At 36.7% G+C, this 20,832-nt stretch overlaps 2 protein-coding genes, 1 long non-coding RNA gene and 1 pseudogene across 3 annotated transcripts; 1 reads left to right on the top strand and 3 right to left on the bottom strand.

Annotated features, from left to right (window-relative positions):
* Positions 1–332: 332 nt before the first annotated feature.
* Positions 333–2,218, bottom strand: LOC131177434 (receptor-like protein 51; annotated as a pseudogene).
* Positions 2,219–3,439: 1,221 nt separating this feature from the next.
* Positions 3,440–10,366, bottom strand: LOC131177433 (cellulose synthase A catalytic subunit 8 [UDP-forming]-like). Its single transcript, XM_058142393.1, has 13 exons — positions 9,827–10,366; positions 9,151–9,227; positions 8,900–8,951; positions 8,660–8,804; positions 7,776–8,042; positions 7,002–7,347; positions 6,770–6,907; positions 6,302–6,427; positions 6,007–6,219; positions 5,301–5,553; positions 5,026–5,225; positions 4,566–4,919; positions 3,440–4,368 (listed from the first exon to the last, which is right to left on the bottom strand). The coding sequence occupies exons 1-13, from the start codon at positions 10,002–10,004 to the stop codon at positions 3,781–3,783; spliced, it is 2,937 nt and encodes a 978-aa protein (XP_057998376.1). The 5' UTR covers positions 10,005–10,366; the 3' UTR covers positions 3,440–3,780.
* Positions 10,367–11,768: 1,402 nt separating this feature from the next.
* LOC131177435 (uncharacterized) lies at positions 11,769–18,379 on the bottom strand. The gene is made up of 10 exons (XM_058142394.1): positions 17,863–18,379; positions 17,584–17,680; positions 17,093–17,172; positions 16,747–16,791; positions 16,288–16,347; positions 13,854–13,910; positions 13,633–13,675; positions 12,943–13,020; positions 12,309–12,772; positions 11,769–12,206 (listed from the first exon to the last, which is right to left on the bottom strand). The coding sequence occupies exons 1-10, from the start codon at positions 17,956–17,958 to the stop codon at positions 12,117–12,119; spliced, it is 1,110 nt and encodes a 369-aa protein (XP_057998377.1). The 5' UTR covers positions 17,959–18,379; the 3' UTR covers positions 11,769–12,116.
* A 199-nt stretch (positions 18,380–18,578) lies between these two features.
* LOC110649684 (uncharacterized) lies at positions 18,579–19,490 on the top strand. The gene is made up of 2 exons (XR_002493814.2): positions 18,579–18,723; positions 18,862–19,490. It is a non-coding gene; the product is annotated as an uncharacterized LOC110649684 (long non-coding RNA).
* The last annotated feature ends 1,342 nt before the right edge of the window (positions 19,491–20,832 follow it).

Below are 20,832 nucleotides of genomic sequence, written 5' to 3'. Positions count from 1 at the left end.
GGCTTCCTAAATAATTATTGAGGAATAATGTCACCTGAAACAAACGCCAATTCCGCAGACTGTGGGGATGGGATGGAGGCATATATTTAGCATTGACATGCAAATAATTTTTTTAGCCACAACAGGCAAAAGACATCTCATGGAGAAACCAATGCTGGAGATTGAGATGGAATCATGGAAATAAGATTTTATTTGAAAAAAAAAAAGGCATTGGCCAAAGAAAAGCAACAATCCTTTTGCCAGTGTACAAAATGTTAAGTAATAGGAAGAATGTGGGTATGACTTTAAAATACTTCAGCAAATAGTAAACCAAACAAAACCAAATGGCACAATTCAGGACCAAACATAGGCTGGAATTTATAAAAATGAGATCAACTAATGTTTTTAGCTCAACAAAAGTACATAATTCGTGATACAACATAAATATCAACCTGCTTTCCCTATGTAACATTCAATTATCCACCACGAGGTGGTCAAATTCACGAAAGAAAATAATAGCAAGAAGCAACCATTGCTGTTCTCTTCATCCAAATTACTAAAGCAGAAGAAAAAAAAAAAATAAAGCTGCAAAAGATAACACACCAAAACAATAATTCCTCCCTCTCCTTTTTTTTTCCCCCTTTTTTGGTACACTTCTGCTCTACAGCCGCTCTTCTCCATAATCAATTGTATAATAAATTAAACAATAAAAATGATTTCTAATTAGCAAATTTTCTCTAATCTCTACTCTTGAGGAAGAAATTTTACCTTCCAATCAACCACACCTTTTTGAGAGAAGAATAAGGAAAACGATGAGGAAGACTATTGAAGATAGCCCAATTGCCACACCAAGAACAACCTTATTAGGCCCATGATGCTTCCCTCCCTTGTTGCTAGAATCATCCTCTGAACTATCACCATAATCTGATGAATCACTTTCACTATCACCTCCTGATGAATCTTTAGCTGGTGGCGGTGACATTGGCAGTCCATGTTTATCGCAAGGAGCAATCCCAAGCTTCAATTTTGATGACAAAATTGTATGGTTATAACACAAATTGCTATTCGCACCAACCTTGAACACATCCAACCTCTTCAAAAAGGTAACGTTGAAAGGCAAAACACCATGGAACTCATTGTTTGCAAGATTCAAGTACCTCAAATGCTTCATTTCTGAAAAAAATCTTGGTATTGTCCCATTTAACTGGTTTGAACTCAGATCAACATGTACTAAACCTGGAATTGCTGACATAGAATCTGGGATCGACCCAGATAACGAATTAGACCCCAAAGAAACATTCTTCAATGAAATCAAGTCACCGAAATTAGTGGGTATTTCACCAGTAAGAGCATTGGAGGAAAGATTAAGCATTTCAAGTTTTTCCAGAATTGAAATAGAACTGGGTATTCTTCCTTTGAGCTTATTACCCGACAAATCCACATGGGTAAGATTGAAATGCAGATGTTTTGGTATGGAGCCCGTGACATTAGCATTGGAGATAGTAAGATACTTAAGCTTGCGCATATTACCAAGAATCACATAAAGACCACTAGTATTGACAGGTACATTACTTACAGTGAGATCGGTGAGATTGACAAAGTGAGAAAGCCAGACACCAGTGAGGCGTTTAAGAGAGTGAATGCAAGTGAAGGAGTGAAGAGAGAGGCAAGATCTGAAGGGAAGCGAATGGGTGTGATGGGACAGTTGGTGAAAGTGAGAGATTGCAGAGTGGAAAGGGATTTTAAGGCAGTGTAGGAGAAAGAAACGTCAGAGTAGCAGTTGGAGAGGTGGAGAGAGATGAGGTGGCGGAAGGGAGAGGCAGAATCACAGATGGTGGAGTTGTGAGGAGAGGGCTGTATGCAAGGGTCCTTGGAAGTGGGGATGTCTAGAGATTGGAGGGCTCTGAGTTGTTTAGGGTCTAAGGTGGAGTGGGTCGAAGGAGAGGGCGTGGTGGGGGCGGAGCTCGGAGAAGGAGTGGTGGAACTTGGAGTGGAGAGGAGATAGGAGAGGAGCGGTGGAACGCGGAGTGGGAGGAGATAGGGGAGGGAGTGGGTGAGACAACAGTGGTGGTTGTGGTTTTGTTGGCGGCTTCAGCGGAGGTGGAAAGGAGAAGGAGGAGGAAGAAGAGGAGGGAGAGAGAGAAGAAAAATGGTGGCTTCGGTGGTGGTGGTGGGGGTAACATTGCGGAGAGAAAAGCGAACTTAGGGGAGTTTGAGCCGGCGAGGTATGCGAGTGTCGTCCGTTGTTGTTTGCAAGGGGCAGTGTACAAGATTAGATTTGCAGGGTGCATACTGCATAGTTAGAGTACTTTCATGCCCTTGGGTCTGTCATCATTTTGCAACAATGCAATTAAACATTGCGTTGTGCCAAGACAAATGCTGGGACTAAAATTGTAAATAGTGGATAATCACATGGGTATCATGGTCAGTAAGTATACAAAAATAACCATCTTTTAAACAGGATTCAGTTTGGAAAAGGAAGATTGTCAAACCAAGTGTCCGTTACAAGAGTCAAGCAGTCAACATGCAAAGGCCCAGCTTACTCTGGTCATAATGAGTAATAAAAGAATAAGCGAAGGGCAATTAAGCATTATCAATTTGAAGATAGCTCATGGGCTGGAGCTGGGTGGTCTCCAGCTCTTTCCTTCATTTTTTTTTCTTTTATTTTTATTTCTTTATGAGACGACACTTGTATATGCACTATACTTTTCTTGTGAAAATATTGATTTACTAGGGCAACAAAACTTTCTTAATTCTTCCTTTTCTTTTCAATGATCAAACTCCATTACTTGTCTCCAGATCCCTAATACAAGAATTGATTTCACCACTCATGATTATACATAGCATATGCATGAAACTTTCATAGCAAGCATGTGCTTTTTTCTTGATTTTAATAGTGAGCAACAGGTTTTGAGGATTCTTTTTGGTTTCCTTGCTCTTACGTTTCTCTCAGCATTTATTGCCGCAAAGGAAACGAAAAAAGTGTGTAAGAATAACTTTCGCGAGTGCAAAGAAACCATTGAATCCTCGAAGGAATAAAAAAGAATTAGAGAAATTGTAGAAAAGTTGAGACCCTAAAAATTTTTCTTTCAGAAGATGAATACAAACCCCCACCAAGTAAAAAGAACAGGATTATGCAAGTAGTAGGCAAAAACTTTCCATGTATTCAGGATAAAATGGTCATATTGAGTGACCGTTGGAGACCAAAGAAGCGGTATCTAGCGGCTAGCTACATCTTTTATTGTCCTTAAAACAATTATGGCCCCTTGGTCCTTGTCAGAAAGTAATACTAAGAAAGTGATATGTTAACCAAAAGGAAGGAACTAATTATTGAGGTTAGACTTAGTATGATGTGGAACCCATTACATTGTGACAGAAGCAGAATAAACTACTTTCTTTTTTTAACAGAAGTCAAGTTTAACACGCTGAATAAACTTTCTGTATAACAAGCTTGAGGAAGTTGATTCAGAGTATACTAGATAATTCACAATATTAACTAATAAGAGTACACTATCCAAATTGATAGTACATAAAACATGAGAATGTCAATTCATTCTTCTGTTTTGTTTTTCTAAATTCTTGAAAAGTAACTCATCTCTACATGTGTATTTTTTTTTCCATTTAATATTGCTCACTTGTTACTTAAACCTCATGACAAAAGCCAAAAAAAAATGAATACAAACCGTTCAAAACTTGCTAGAAAATTATATTGCAGTGCGGTTCAGTAGAGAACTGACCGCATATTCACAATCATATCCCAGCTCCCAATGGTCTAAAGCCAGCAAATTTCTTGATGGAAACTCAGCAATCTATGGAAATGCAGGTTTGAGCAATGGCTGAGCTATCTACATTGCTAACGAATGGATTAATCTTAACCCAAACGAGTGAGAAGACAGAGGCCAAAAGCACTGACCAGAGAACAACAATGGTTGGTGTTCTGTTTTGGCGGCCCATGAGACCTTTGAGGAATGGATAGAGATGGAGAATCACCCAGAAGGCAAAAAACACCTTGCCAAAGAGAGGTCCCCATGCTTCATATCCTTTGTTGAGTGCATCTGAGAATCCAGCAACAACACCAACCATATTGAGAATGATAAGGGTTGTTGGAGGGATCAAAAGTGTTGTCCACTTGACCATGTAGAGTTCTCCAAATTCTGTATCATCTGCTGCTTTTGCAGTGACAGTGAAGTTGGTATCAATGCCAGCCAACATTTTCAATAACCCTTGGAACACGGCAAAAAGATGGGCTGAAACACCTCCAATCACCCAGAACTGCTCATTACGCCACAAATCTTCGATGCTAACACCACTCCATCGTAGCTCAAGCACAGCTGTTACAATAATGGAGATGAAGAGGCCAAGAAAGAGCATGCTTGCCAGGTTTGAGAGCTAGATCAGTAATAAGATATGTGATCCCAAGTTAGCGCTTTAAACAAATAATTTCTGAAAATTATTTTGGCTGATGAGATTTGTAAGACAGATATTTTATCATAAGCAGAAAATTATTAACTAAGTTCTATCTAGTGATGTCACGCATAACTATGATCTGAATTGAAAAATGAAGAAAAGAAAGCCATAGAAAATACCGTTGGTATGATGAATTTTCCTGTGAGAAGACAAATTGCAGGGAGTGTACAATAGGCAATGAGAGGGAGAGATGTAAAAGGATAAACGATGGTGTTAATGTATGCTAGCCTTTGAAGCCATTTAAGACGGCCTCCTCCAAACCCATACCAGAGGGGACAGTGTCTGCTCAAGAAAATTTCCACAGACCCAAGGGCCCACCGAAGAACCTGGTGCAGACGATCAGACAGATTTATGGGTGCAGACCCTTTGAAGCATGGCCTTAAAGGCATGCAGTAAATTGATCTCCATCCTCGGCAGTGCATCTTAAAGCCAGTTAAGATATCCTCAGTAATTGACCCATATATCCAACCAATCTGAGTAGACACATACAGAGTTTGATATCTTCAATAAATTACCCATTTCCTCATTGTGTAGTAGAATTTCAAGAATAAAACTAAAATATTGTATTGGAATTTTCACCTCTTTTCCCCATTCAGTCTTCTCTTCATAGCCGCAGCTAATAACATGTATTGCTTCTTTGATGAGTATCGAAGGGTTAACAGATTCAGGTACTCCTCCATTTGGCATTAGTGTAGACTCGATGAAGACAGATGATAAGCCAAAAGTTTTCTCGAAGCTCATCTGGGAGATCAGCATTGATCTCTCATACTCATCATAATCTGCAGAAGTTTAAACCGTCTTGAAAAACTCTATTATCATCTAAATACAAATGTCTTATGAAAAATAAAACTTACTGCCAATCTCTGTAAGATTGAAGATGGCAGCATTCAGGTCCTCTCGTTTTGCATCTCGATAAACCTCAGCCGGATCTTTTGCAGGCTTCTTCTTAGAAAGGCAGCAACAAGAGAAGCATGACGAGGATGGGGAACTCTTGGGTAAGCTAGGCATAGAAGGAGGCCCATAGCCATAAAGTGCTTGCCTATTGAAAACACAACCTGTTCCCACATATACTGGTCCTTGAATGCCATCAAGTCCTTTCATGTTAACCTGAAAAAGAATAGGAAGAAATTTAAAAACTAAAAAATGCTATAATCCATTCATGTATACATGGACCAAGATAATTTGGATTATATTTATAGTTTTACGTTTATAAAGTGTTGCCTAACTCCTTTTTTGCATTTCTAAACTTTTAGACCTGTAAAATCCAAATTTTTATCGACAAGTTCAATTTGGGAAGTATTGCATCTATCTGAACTTTGATATGAGTAGAATCCAAATAAGTATCAACATCCAGTATTGTGTCATCTAGGATCTAGAAGAAGTTCCTGAAAACAAACATGTTCACATGATATGAAGACTATACTTTATCATCCATATTCTGAACTACTTTGTTCAAGTTAATGTAAACATGAAATGTTTGAGCTTCAGAAATATAAATCTCTCTATGTTGCATGACCAAGTATTGAAATTAAAGGAGAGATTAAACTGGCTTAATCTTACATCAAAGAAAACCACATTTCTGTTGGCATATCGATCACTCTTATCTATGCCATCAAATCTCTGAGGGAACTGCACGAAGCATACATCTCGACCAACTTGTGGGTCCATGAGGATGCACATTGCCTCTCTAACTGCCTTGCTATTGTTAACATAGTGGTCACAATCGAGATTGAGGATGTAAGGAGCATTTGTGAGAACTGCTGACACTCTTACCTATATTAAGCATTCATTCTTGTATTAATACACCATTTAATTCTTTTGGACACACTGCTGATCTTAAACTATCTACACTCACCAATGCATTTTCAGCACCGGCCTTTTTGTGGTGCTGGTAGCCAGGTCTCTTCTCTCTGGAGACATAAACCAGTCGGGGAAGTTCATTTCCCTCCACATCACAAGCTCCAGTGTTTCCAAGGAAGACCTATAAAATGCCTTATGAGTAAATTGAGTCTTCATAAAATATTTAGTGCTCTCTCAGGCATTTTTTTATAAATATATTTTATCATTTATGGGCAGTTGGCTAATGAATAATAAAGTTATCTAATGAAATCAATCCCCAGAAAAGGAAAGAAATAATCATGCCATGCTTTTTTTTTCAGCTCGTCCTAGCTCCTTGTAGAAGCAAGAGATATTAAAGATGCCATGTGCATCTTATGCCTTTTAAAGGTTAAAATAGCCTAATTGATTAATTGATGCAATGTAAAGATACTCTTTTTAACGAGTCAAAAGGTTTAGTAATACATAATACTGCATAAAAATTAACCTGAATCATGCCAGGGTGATCACGTGGGTTATTTCCAGGCCAAGGTGTTCCATCCTGCATAGTCCACCCTTCCTCAGGCATTTTCTGAGCCTTTGCTACTAAGGCATTAATTCGAACTTTGTATTCTTCATAATCTCTCTGAAACCAAATAAAAGCATTGATGAAATGGCCTCTACTTTATAATACAAAATTTAATCCCTACATCAAAATGGCACAAGTCTTAGGTGCTCACTTTCATTGCTCTACGTTCCTTCACAAAAGAAGGCTGCACCTTATCTTTCAAGTAATCAATCTTCTGTGAGAAGTAAAACTCAGGAGCCCTTGGTTCAATTGAGAATTTTTTACAGAATGGAACCCACTTCCTCGCAAAGTCAGCTGTCTCTACTAAGGATTCAAATGTAAGCATGGAAGCACCATCATCAGATACATAGCAGGAGACTTTATCCATGGGGTAGTCCAAAGCAAGAATGGAAAGAACTGTATTGGCAGTGATTAATGGAGGTTCTTTCAATGGATCAACTGTACTCACAAAGAAGTCCACCGCAGCAAGTTGATTAGGCTCACCCTCCCTTTCATACCTAGCACAACATAGCGTGAAACCATAAAATTACTATTACAAATATGTATGTGGTCGTATTCTTTATATTTGGGTCATTTGTAACTCTTCCATAGTGATTTGTACCATTCATGCATAAAATATCTCATTATTTCACATTCTCTTTTACGCTATAATGTCTAGGAAACTCAGCCTACTTCTTTAGAAAGGAAAATGTTGGATAAAGGTCAAAAGCTTTTATTTTATTAGAGCCAAAAGTTGTCTGCCAATGTCTGTAAACCAGGTTTGGCAAAAATATCTTCCATTACCCCCACAAAAGAATGGGGCTTTCACATATCATAAGGAATATACTAAAACTAGTGATTTCTGATATCGTAGTGAGCTTGGATAAAATATATTCTCCAACTTTAAATTTTTCAAGTAGAATGTTGAAAGTTTTGCAATGTGTACCTTGCAGAGAGCCTGTCAATGTATGTTTCCCTATTGACAGGACACCACTTTGGGAACTGATCCAACACCCAGGAAAATGCAAACCAAATCTCACATATGACAGAAGTAATCCAAAGACCAAAAGCACTATCTACAGGATTTGTTATTCTGTAATGGAAGAAAAGCCCAAGAATGATCAACCGCATAATTATCACAGTTCGGTATGGTGTGAGTTTGTTCCGTGGAAGTGGAAAGACAATTGAAAGTGGCTCCGCAGCATCCGCAGACCTAAACAAGACATCCTTATATATGTAACATCATCGTTCATAAAAGGACATGGCAAGTGAAATTGAATCATCAAATAAAGACATTTGAACCCATCAAGATTCACAAATATATGGAGCTGTTCAAATTTTCTATGGAAATTCAATGGACTAATAACTGCTCTGTGTGTACAACTCTCCTAAAAAATCTCCACGTGTGGTGACAAAATGAAAGAAATTCAAAATTAAATGAGCATATATATCTAAAACATGCAGGAAAGTGATTTTTCCCCCTTTTGCTTTTCTTAGATGATGTTGTTGGGATATCAGAATCGATCTAGTAAAAATTTGACGCATCGAGAATCATCAAGTCTTCAATGCTTTGGTAATGAGTTCATCACTTTTGATTTACACATTAATCTAGTTAAATGTCCAACAAAACATCAACGTTCAGCCATTGAGAAAGTGACTGACAATACTTTCAACAAGATTAAAGTGAAATTTGTCCTTGAATAATCCTCTTGATATTGGTTAAAAATATTCACTGTGTTTCTTTCTATACACTCTATCAAATCATCTAAGGTTGTGTTTGGTCGGAATTTGAAATATGATGATTTGGATTTGGCTTTTCTTTGTACTTACAGTTTCTCCTCCATCTGCTGCTCAGTTGGAATTTCAGCTGGCTCCTTTTCAGGCTTAGGAGCATTTTTTTTCTTCTTGTTCTTTTTATCTTTCCAACTCTCCACTCGATTTTTCCAAATTGGATTCCCCGATTCATCATTCAATTCTTCATGAAAACAGCAGAGGAGATGATCAACGACAAGTTTCTAAGGGCTGAAATAAGCAATAAACAATATTTAAAAGAAAATCAGTATCACTTACCACTATCCACTGTAGACACACTACTGATATGTCTTGCATGAATACCTACATCCTGTGCAAGCCAAGTAGCGTTAGATACAACTGTTTGATACTTTGATTCCCAATATTCAGAACTTCATACCCAAACAGGTAGAATGTTCGATTAATATGTCAGGACAAAAATGGAAAGAATTTCATCATATTTTTTAGAACTTATTTATGTTCATCCCAAAGTTGATTATGCAACAGAATTTTGTTTTCAATAATCGTACCTGAGAATTGTTGAGGTGAGATGCCATTGTGGATTGATTACCCGGTGCCTTTGCTTCACCATCATCCAGCAAGTTCTCTGGAAATATCAGTCATGAAATCAGCATGATATATTATGGAGGATCACAAGATTGAAACAGAATAAACATCTGATAGGAAGACACTGATCAATCAAGATCCAAGATTTTTAAATTCTTTCCAAGATTAACTTATTGCAGCTTATTGGCCGTGATTCAATTCCCCAATAAAAAAGAAAATGATTGAAATGTTCAAGGAAAAAAGGCCGGAATTTCCTTCTCTGTCACATCCAATACAAAACAGTATATACATCAGGGTATCCAAAGAAAATTGACAAGTGAAAGGTGCAGTTATGATGTTCACTATGTGTTTGAGATTCCACTGAACACTAATGAATCAAGAACAGTATTATCTTGTGAAACTTGATTTAGATCAATTGTTCAATTATAAAATTTTCATTTTTTGCAATATGAATATGAGAATGTGTCAATCCAACCCTATATATATATATATAATGACTTAAAATTGCAACTCTAACAATTAGATAACACAGAGAGCTAGCCGGGAAAAAAAGAATGGGGGAAAACCATAATTAAACTAGAGACTAAAAATGCAAAAATCTGAATCTTAGCAAAAGAAAAAGTGCAAGATAAGTTGTACCATTATAGGGGGAGCCACACCGCAAGCAAACTTTCCGACCTTCCTTGATCTCGTGCTCGAAACAAGACTTGCACATGGGAAAGTTACACTCATGGCAAGCCACAAAAAGCTCACCATTTGCATTTTGCCCCACCTGTTCACCGCAGGTGTGGCATACTGGAACCCCAGAATCCATCATCTTGCTGATCAGTTACACCTGTCCTCAGGAACCCAAAATCCTTTCAAGGGATATCTCCCAACTCTCAATCTTCCCCTGTCTTGGCCTTGGCCTTGTTTTTTATATGACTCTAAACAAAGCTAGGGTATTTTGGTATCTTAGAGAAGGTGTTGCTGGCATTTTTGTAATGGTGAAAGAGAGGTGAGACTGGTGGTTGGTGGGGTAAGGACGTTGGGGTGTTGGTGTCGTCTGTTTTGCAGAGAGAGATGAGAAGCAATGTCATTTTTTTTTCTTTCTGCGATGTAACTGTCTACGGAAAAAGATTTGAAATTTTTGCGGGAAGTTGAAGGAAGGCTTCGGTTGGGCGGGCCACATCTTCAACTGACAATCTTTGAAATCAAGTCCTCTCTTCAGAAATCCATATATACGCATATCGGCATATGGGTCTAGGGTCTGAGGGCTGGAGCTGGCAAAATGAACCCAAAACTCAAAACTGTATGACCCAAATAATCCAGGGTCGCCCATGCCTCAGATTGCCAGCAATAATCATATTCGGATGAGCTTGTCAGAGCAACTCTTTGTGGTTAGGTGCAGCCACCAGAGAGTGAAATAGGGTTACTTATTTTGGGAAATTCTGAAATATTTTTTTCCTGTTGCTGTCCTGCTGTATAGCGATCCATGCACCCTGTGGGTTCCATTTGTTTTACAGGACTATAATTTAGTAGCTATACCATTTTGCAACTCTAATCAGACTAAGTCTGCACATAGCAAAACTACATTTTAGAAAAGAAAGGGAAAAAAAAATATATCATCCGTTTGTTACATCTGCGCGGTGCATTACCGACTTCTTTCAGATAAGATGGGGAATTGCTAGACCAGGTAGAGAACCTAGTCATCCAGGAAATTATAATTAGATGAGCTCAGGCACAGAGCTTTGGAAAATAAATGAAATATATAAAAATTATGTAATGAAAAAATGACTCACTAAAACACTATAATTATAACGAGTCACTATACCTGGCAGGATTCTTTACATTATAAGATTAACGAATAGAGACTCTTGTTGAAATTTAAAATTTCAGGTGCTAGGCATGGGAAAGTATGTTTGGCCATGAATGCAATTTTTCAATTCTCCTTACCCAAATAGCAATTCATCAATCATGGAAAATTGAAACACAAATAAAACAGCCCAACTAGAAAGAAGCTTACTGCCAACTTTTAGCCCATGAGTTGTGTGTTAAAGTTTATATCTTCATGCTAAAATGAAGTAAGAGCTTCCATACAAAACAAAATCGAACCGAACTAAAATTTTAATAAGACTCTAATTCAAAGTTCGATATTTTGAATCCAATTTGAATTTTTAATACTTCTGTGGGCTTCGATTTCTTAAATAATTTTATGAAAATTGTTATCATGAAAAGTCATACACAAATAAAATTTTAATTGCTAGTATCATATAATATATAATATAAATTTTACTTATTTTTTAATTATATAATTTTAATTATATATTTAATGATTAAAAAGTTACTTATGTTGAATTGTTCATAATTAAAATTATATAGAAAATATAAAAATGAAAAACATAATATTCAATTGTACATAATTCATTAAAAGTGTACATATATATATAATCTGTTTTTCAATTTAGCTCCAAATCAGTAATCAATGCAGTACAATTCCTACTCAGTTTTTAGTGAAAAATCAAACCAAAACCAAATCAATAGTTCAATGTAATTCCAATCAATATAATTCTTCGATTCAGTTCGAGAATCTAAAAAACCGTGCATACCCCCTCTTTCTCATGTCATGTCATGATCAACATGAGAGGTTTTACATTCAAGAAAGGTATTGCAGCAAATAAAACTATCCAACCAGTGAGATGATACGTAATAGATACCAATTAATCCTAACTTGTATTAGTTTAAAACTCCAAGCGCTCATTGGGTGCGCACTGGTGTGCCCCGAAATGGGAACCTCTTTACCTTAGTAAGTGATACTATGAAAGTTGCCTCTGGAGAAACAAGCCCCCTCTTCAGAAGGGACGCAACACAAGGGCGTACAGGAAATGATCTTCTGCACCAGAAATGGCCCTCCCGGCTTAATGGGAATTGATTATTTTGAAATTCTAATCTATGAAACAGAATAGACCTTTACTACTTTGGTAGTATCACAGACAACAAGATTTTCTGATTCAGTCGGAGTGGTACATAGCCAATTTACCTGCCAAAAAGGATATTAGATGAAAACGTTAGAACAAGTAAATTAAAAAATAAAAAAGGTAAAAACCAAGATTTCACAGAGAAGAGACTATTAAAAACTCACCTTTTTGCTCAAATTGATGTTATGATGCAGAATATTGTCATTGCTAACACTTTGCCCAACATCAAGATATCTGGAGCATTCCCATACCTTCACTGACTTGTCATTTCCACCTGTAATTATAAACTTCCCCCTCTCTCCAAACAGTGAGAATGCCACACAGGACACAGCAGCAACATGGCCACCCAAAGTGTAATCCAAATGCAACCTCTTTCCTTCTGTGCCTGGAGTTGTAATACTGCCTTTAGACGTTGATTGAGATCCTTTGTGAGCTTTGGTGGTACATTTTGACCTAGTAGCAGCAAGCTCTGATTCAATGTTGATCACATCAAGGGCCCCATCACCCCTACCAACAATGCATACATTGCCTGACTTGTCTAACATATCAGCATCTGGAACTGCTATTGCATGAACAAACGCAGGATTGAAACACTGTGCCATGCTGCTTCCCTTCATTTCAGGCACACCTGCAGTGAAGAAGAGATAACAATCATATCTAGCAGGTGAATAGATCAATATGCACTTAAGTGCCACCTACAGGAAGGGCAACAACATTTATACTGGTCACTGTTCAACATGTGTGAGATAAACACTAAACAGATAAGATACAGATAAACAGAACAAGAGATATACACACCAAAATCTACAATTTTGATTGGGCGCCCTTTGGAAAAGTCCCACATGACAAGCTTTGAGTCGAGTCCTCCAGTAATCACTGCCAAAGTTGTACTAGTGGTCAATAAACCCTGGAACAAGAAAGCTTCTAATAGAAGCAAGAATAATCACCATTAACAAAGCTAATAAAGGATTCAAAATTCCATGTAGTAGCATCATTCTCATGCACTTCCATCACACACCAGGCCAATAGACTAGAGGTTCATACTTTGTATGGTCTTAACAAAAAATGGGCACCTACTCTAAATTCTCCAGAAATTTGAAATAGCTTGTCCTTGGGAATACCACCTCTTCTCCCAGTCTATTTTCCTTCACTGGTTGGTCTTTGACTCCATCATATAACAGACCAATTTGGCAGGTCAGTTAACTTGTTACATATTTCTATAGGTGTTATGTTGAAGAAATGAAGCACGAAAATCACTGTTCAAGTAGATGAATGTTTAGTGTAATATTCTACATGCTAAAGTACCCCAAATTAATAGCCGTCAAATCACTTCATTACTCTGATCACTGATGCTATATGTGAACATATGCATGGTTGTGCTTATGGATGTGAGCAAGAACACATGCAGTATATGCATCTTAGAATAAAGAGGGTGGGGAGAGGGATGGAGATCTTCAAACCAAAAGAAATAAGAGCTCAAAGAAATACCTCCCCAAGGTCTCCAAGGAATGAACTGAACACTGCTACAAATCTAAAGCACGGTTAAGTGTCACTAAAGGTTGCAGAATTTAACAGGGAATTAGCCAGAAGCTTTGGCACACTATGGAAATAAGACATAGCTTAAAGCTTTTGAGAAACCAAGCACGCACTTCATACTCATGCATACATTTAAAGTCAATTCAAAACTTAGTGTCAAATAATAAGGATACGCTTGTATGACCAGCTCTCAGTGTTTTATAAAGGCAATGCTGATGTATGTCAATAATCTGCCACGAATATTACATTACCAGCTGTTAATCTTCCAAAATGCAAACTAATCAGAAGCAGGAGAAAAAAAAATTATTAGATGACTGCTCTAGAGAGAGAGAGAGAGAGAGATGAAAAAACTAACGAAGAAAGAGGCACATATATAAGGCATAGAAAAAGCTCCAAAAGTTCGCAGATCTGAAGGGACAGGATAAAGAAATGAAAAGTTACTGCTTTCCTTCATTTGGAGTATTTGTAATATGATATTCTTATATTTCTCTGCTACAAAATTTACCCAAAATATGGCAGTTAACCTATGCAAAAACAAAATATCTCTTCAAATCTTAAATGCATCCTGATTTTATGGAAAGATGTATCAAAAAAATGGTCATAGCATGATCACAATTCCCACTTTCCCAAGTAATGATGAAAATCAAGCAAGCCATTTTGCCATACTCAACCCAACTCAACTCAAATAAGCCTTTATCCCAAAAATTTGGGGTCGGCTATATGGATTCGCTTTCTCCACTCTAAACGATTTTGGGTTAAATCCTCAGAAATGTGTAATGCTTCTAGGTCATGTTGTACAAGTCAATTTAGGTCTATCCCTTTTTTTCTTTCTATCCTCTAACCTAATGTGCTCTACTTGTCTAACTGGAACCTCCGTATTTCTACGCTTCACATGACTAAACCACCTCAATCTCCCTTCTCTCAACTTATCTTCAATTGGCATCACTCCTACCTTTTCTCTAATACTCTCATTACGGATTTTATTTAGTCTAGTATGACCACTCATTCACCTTAACATTCTTATCTCCGCAACTCTTATTTTAGACACATATGACTCTTTCAGTGCCCAACACTCACTACCATATAACATAGCCGATCGTATGGCTATACGGTAAAATTTTTCTTTCAACTTATTGAGAATCTTGCGATCACATAAAACTCCCGTGACACTTCTCCACTTCAACCATCCGGCTTTAATCCTATGACTAACATCTACCTCACATCCCCCATCTACTTGAAGGACTGAGCCTAGATATTTAAAGTGATTACTTTGGGACAGTACAACTCCATTTAAACTAACTCCTTCCCTATTACCAGTTTGGCCTTCACTGAACTTGCAATGCATGTATTCTGTCTTCGTTCTACTTAACTTAAAACCCTTTGACTCTAGAGCACTTCTCCAAAGCTCTAGCTTTCTATTGACTCCTTCTCGTGTCTCATCTATCAGAACAATATCATCCGCAAACATCATGCACCAAGGAATACTCTCTTGTATATGTTTTGTCAATTCATCTAAAACAAATGTAAAAAGGTAAGGGCTTATGGCTGATCCTTGATGTAATCCAATTGAGATCGGAAAATCTCTTGTGTCCCCTCCCACCGTGCGCACAATAGTAGTTGCTCCTTCATACATATCTTTCAACACTTGTATGTACCTAATAGATACCCTCTTTTGTTCTAACACATTCCATAAGACATCTCTTGGAACACTATCATAAGCTTTCTGCAAATCAATAAAAACCATGTGCAGATCTTTCTTCACATCTCTATATTTCTCCATCAAGCTTCTAATGAGAAAAATCGCTTCCATAGTTGAATGACCGGGCATAAAACTAAATTGATTGAGAGAGATAAAAGTATCATGAAGCAGTCGATGCTCCAGAACTCTCTCCCACAACTTCATAGTATGGCTCATGAGTTTAATTCCCCTATAGTTTGAGCAACTAGACATTTCATGTCTCTTTTTTTTAAAAATAGGTACTAAGATACTTCTCCTTCATTCATCTGACATTTTCTTTGAGTTTAGAATTTTATTAAATAATTTAGTTAACCATGCCACTCCCATATCTCCCAAACACTTCCACACTTCCACACCCTAGTTCAAATTACATGTTAAAACTCATCCTAATGGAGTAGGGACACTTCATTTAAGAAGTTGGCATGAATGTGATAAACCATTTTAACGGATTTTTTCCCCTAGGAGTCTGACAACCTATTATTTGTTTAGAAAAGGAGAAGAAGAGGGTGCATCATCCTAACTGCTAGGTTGTAGGTAAAAAGGGCAAGTATTCCTGGAATCATCCTTACTCTTCAATCTTGCATCTCATAAAGTTCATTTCTCCAAAGGTTATTTCTAATTGAAATATCCCATGATTTAGGAGAACGGACATTCTGTCTTTGTTTGTGAATCTACAGGAACCCAACATCACACATGCTGATGCACTTTCTGCTGCTTTTGAAAAGAATCCCACACGCACCACCTTCATTTTGCAATTTTACATCAGTTCAATCTAGTTTTTACAAAGAAAAACAGAGCACAAACATGTCTAGCACAGGCTTGTTCCACAATAGAAAATCAGGAGTAATGAATTGAGAAACATATCGTACCTTGACATCACCACTATCATCTGCAGAAGCAAGAAATGTTGACTTTGAGTTGCAAGCAACCTGCAGAAATATGAAGCTTTTCACTTGTTAAAAAAGGTTGACTACATGTCTAAAATCTATAAAATCTCATGATTAAATTTCAAATACTTTTAAGGTAACTGGAAGGAGAAAGTTATTTTTTGGCTTAGAGAATTAGTAACCACAGAGAGAGAGAGAGAGAGAGAGAGAGAGAGAGAGAGAGACAACTGCACCATTCAAACAAGAACGATAACAATCTAATACTCTTGTAGAACCAAAAAAAAAAAAAAAAAAATCCTAATACTCTTGAATGCAACAACTTGGTAAAAATGGGTAATATGCACAAAAAACACTAATCAAATGAGATAAAGTCAAATCTGGCCAAAATGGTAAAAGTAAGCATAACTTAAAGAGCTGATATTATATGACAATAATAGTCACCTGATTTATTTCCTCCTTATTGTAATTGTAACTTTGCAACAGCCTCTGTGAAGTAGCCTTCGAATACAAAATGCATGAAATATAATCACCAAGATTGCAATTACTGATATTGCAAAAAAAATAAATAAATAAAATGCTACAGTGAAAGGAACAAGAAAAAAAGGAAAAAAAAAAAGGAAAAGAGGAATAAACAGTCAAATTTGTGATTTACTATAACTTGTACTATTTCATTTTTGCAGTGAAATTAAAATAGAACAATGGAGCTTTTAAAATAACTTGCAATTGCAAGAGCTTAACATTCAATATTTAAAGATAAGGAATCATATCAAGCCAATGGTTTAACAACGTATCGCTTAATGGTTACCATATTCACATCAAAACACTTGACTTCGCTTCCTGATGAAATGTAAATAATGTCTTCATTTCCTGAAAAATTCAATAATCATTTGACAAAGAAGGAAGGAGACAAAAATTCACTTTTCAAAATGCACCAAGAATAAATTGTCAAGGTAGACAACACTTATAGAAATATTCCCATTCAAGTTTGAACTGTAACCAAACACCCCCTATAGCCCTTTTTTTCTAAATTATAGCCTTCTACTTCTAGGACTTCATACACGCAACTAAAAGATTCTTCAAAATATGCAAATTCCTTTTCTTTTTTGATTTGTAGAAACGGAAAAGGAAGCAAGTGCTCAAACTCCAGCCTAACCGATGGCACTGTGGGGCAGGTATGCAACCACCAGTGGCTATACCCATATATACTATCTAAACAGATTGCATTTATGTCATTCATATTTATACAAATGCAAGTTAACCAAACGAATGAGAGCTCACCTGGCATGAAACACAATGAAGAAATAGGTTCCTGGCCAACCTCCAAAACAAGTTGTGCTTCTTTGCATCGCATATCAAACCAGCAAACGCAACCATCCTAATTCTCGCAAGAAAGAGAAGAAAAGGAAATTAAGAACCAAAAAGATCGAAAGAGTCAAAATTTACTCATATTCATAGTCATAACTCCCCAAAACTCAAAATAACCAATTCTAAAACTGGGAAATCAAAATTAAACTTTCAGGGCAGGACAAGAGGCAAGTGAGGCACAAATAAAAGTACCTCGCCGGCGGTGGCAACGATGCCAGGACGGAGACGTGAGGCGGTACAGCAAGTTGCGGTGGCTTTGTGACCTCTCAAGCGTCTCGGCTCCGACATGGCTGCTTCTTTTTACCCTTTTCCCTCGTTCAATCAATGGTTTGGTTGCCCGTCTCGCTCTTGCCTCCTCGGGTTGTGCCTTTTTTCTTTGTTGCCACCTGCCAAGTGCTGCCGCGAGCTGTGCAACTGGGCTCATAGCGGACTGGGTTGGGCCGACTTTGGGCTTGAACCCGGTTAGCAAATTTGTTGCCATAGAATTTCTTGAGTCCTTCCACATGAATTGTTGAATTTTTGGTTAGACAGGTGCCCTATAAATACTCTTCCACGCAGATTGAGGGGCAACCGAAGATGATTGACCAGCACATAATGTAAATCAGCGTCAGCTTTAAGCAAGTGATAAGCTGATTTAGCTGTAAGTTTTCCCTCTTTTATTGGATTCTAGATGAGTTTATAGGAGCATCCTTATCTTCTATTGAAATCTAGGATTCTGTCTGGATGAGTGAGAGAAAGATAAGTAATTGAAAGATATGAAAATATATATATATATTTTTTATTTTTTTTGAGAAGAAGTAAATTAACAAAGAAATAAAAATAGATAATGTATAATCTTTACGTTTACGAAGATACCATGAAAGAATAGTAAATTTGAATAATTTTAAATAATATAAAAGATTTGAGGAGTAAAGGAAGATAAAGAATCTTCCTCTTTTGTAATGCTTAGTTATTCTTTCCTTCCTTCCTAGTATTGGTTGCGTTTGCCCCTTTCGAACAAGGGTGGCTCCTCCATCGTCCGCCCAGTTGTGGATTGCTCTCGCCTACCTCAAGGTGGGTTGTAAATAGGATTTTGTTCTTGATTTTCAATGGATCTGCACTTCAATTGAGAGGGAGTCTATGTTAAAATCTGTTTTTTTTGCTTTTAAGTTTTTTTTTTTTCCACACTTGCATTAGATATAATGGTTGCAGGTTCATGGGAAGGCTATAATTATTGTTGAACTCCATTACAAAATAGGGATGAGAGGCTTTTGATGGGCAACTCATTGGGCTCCAAATGAGGCAGATATCATAAAAGGCTCGATTGGGACACCAAAGACACCCACCAGTACCGTCCTTAACCGAATTTTGCGATGTCATATGGCTTGCTTACTTTGATTGGCCTGAGTTCTTGTGTTTTGTGGGTGATGGATCTAGCCAAACTCTGTTATTTTCAGCTTTATGTGGCTAAGGTTCTGCAATGTTGTTGTCTTGGGGACCTCTACAACTTGACTCAACTTTTGGGGTGTTTGTTTGGGAAAGTAGTAGTTATTTTTGCTGTGTTGTGTGTCATTTGATTTGGCTTAACGGAATTTGATCGCCGATGATGGTTTTGAGCAGTCCCTTGCAGCATGCATCTCTTGTTGCTAGTAGTTTGATTATTGGGTCGATCTAGGATTCTTAGCTAGTGCGCTGGTTTCTTTTTTTGGATTGGTAGCTATGTGTAAGATTCCTTTTCTTTTAGACTTTGGTTGTATTTTTAAGGGGTTTGGACCTTCTTTGATTCTTCATGTACTAGGCCTCAAGGATTTTAATGTAATATATGATTGTCTTTAACTATATATATATATATATATATATATATATATATATATATCCTTATTTATCCTTACTCACCATCAATTCATCATTTAAACCCTCTTACCTTTTATTTATTCCTCTTTCACCACCATTCAAACAAAGCCTAAAGCTTTATTTGGATAGGATGAAAGAAGGTTTAATAAAATTAGGCATGGTTAGGGAAGAGCAGTTTTCGGTTTAAACTGAAAAATCAAACCGAACCGATTCAATTCGATTCAATCGATTTGGTTTTAAAATTCAATCGGTTCAGTTCGATTTATAATTTTGATAATTTCGGTTAATCGGTTCGGTTATTTTCATAAAAAAAACCGAACCGAATCGAAATTATTAATATATATAGGAAATCAAAGTAATCGAATCAAATTGAATTTAACCAAATCGAACCAAATCAAAATCAAAGAAAAGCAAACCGAATCTTAAGATTTTTGAGTTTTGATTTCTATTTTTTTTTTGTTTTTATGTTTTATTATTTAGATTTAATGTTAAAAATATGAAATTTTATAAATTTTGGTTTGATTGGTTAAAATCGAACCAAACTGATATTTATCGTTTCGATTCGATTTGATTTTCTCTTATTAATCAGTTTGATTCAGTTTTTAAAATTTTTAATTTTCGATTTTAGGTTTATCAGTTTGGTTCGGTTCAATTTGAAACTGAACTGACCTTTTGCACACCCCTAGGCATGGTATAATAAGGTAATGTAATAGTTTATTTTATATTTGGGAGGAAGATAAAGTAAAATATGGTGAATGAAGGTTTAACAACATTATTTGTTTAGGGAGAAAATATTAGAAAGTAAGATTAAATATAAATATTACAAATATATATTTTTTAATAAAATGATTAAAAACATAAAAATAAGGAAGGAGTAATTTGAAGTTTTTAGAAATTAAAGAAGGATAATACAACTCAACTCAACTAAGCCTTTATCCCAAAAATTTGGTGTCAGCTATATGAATTCGCTTTCTCCACTCTGAACGATTTTGGGTTAAATCCACAATGTGCTCTACTTGTCTAACTGGAGTCTCCGTATGTCTTCGCTTCACATGACCAAACCACCTCAATCTCCCTTCTCTCAACTTATCTTCAATTGGCATCACCCATACCTTTTTTCTAATATTCTCATTACGGACTTTATCTAGTCTAGGAATATAAACACCTTAACCTCTCTTAATCCACCAAATCAATGAGTTAAAAAATGAAAGGATTTGGGGTTGAAATAATCACAAAAAAAAAAAATCCTTCGTACATACTCTCATACTAAACAATGTAAAAATCTCCTGAGACCTTACATTGCTTTACCTCGAAACCCCTTCATCCAAA

This window comes from Hevea brasiliensis, unplaced genomic scaffold, assembly GCF_030052815.1.
Source record: "Hevea brasiliensis isolate MT/VB/25A 57/8 unplaced genomic scaffold, ASM3005281v1 Scaf479, whole genome shotgun sequence".
Classification (NCBI taxonomy): domain Eukaryota; kingdom Viridiplantae; phylum Streptophyta; class Magnoliopsida; order Malpighiales; family Euphorbiaceae; genus Hevea; species Hevea brasiliensis.
Note: the sequence above shows the minus strand (reverse complement) of the source record. Positions and strands in the feature narration are given on the sequence as shown.

What these genes read in the sequence shown, in the direction of transcription:
- LOC131177433 (XM_058142393.1), bottom strand. Translation starts at nt 10,004, where the DNA reads ATGATGGATTCTGGGGTTCCAGTATGCCACACCTGCGGTGAACAGGTG. An exon ending in TGTGTCTACAGTGGATAGTG is followed by an intron (nt 8,805 to 8,899) that starts GTAAGTGATACT and finishes GTTTTCATGAAG; the next exon opens with AATTGAATGATGAATCGGGG. An exon ending in AGACTGAATGGGGAAAAGAG is followed by an intron (nt 4,920 to 5,025) that starts GTGAAAATTCCA and finishes GTGTCTACTCAG; the next exon opens with ATTGGTTGGATATATGGGTC.
- LOC131177435 (XM_058142394.1), bottom strand. Translation starts at nt 17,958, where the DNA reads ATGTCGGAGCCGAGACGCTTGAGAGGTCACAAAGCCACCGCAACTTGC. An exon ending in TTCATTGTGTTTCATGCCAG is followed by an intron (nt 17,173 to 17,583) that starts GTGAGCTCTCAT and finishes TGAATTTTTCAG; the next exon opens with GAAATGAAGACATTATTTAC. An exon ending in ACATCAATTTGAGCAAAAAG is followed by an intron (nt 12,207 to 12,308) that starts GTGAGTTTTTAA and finishes CCTTTTTGGCAG; the next exon opens with GTAAATTGGCTATGTACCAC.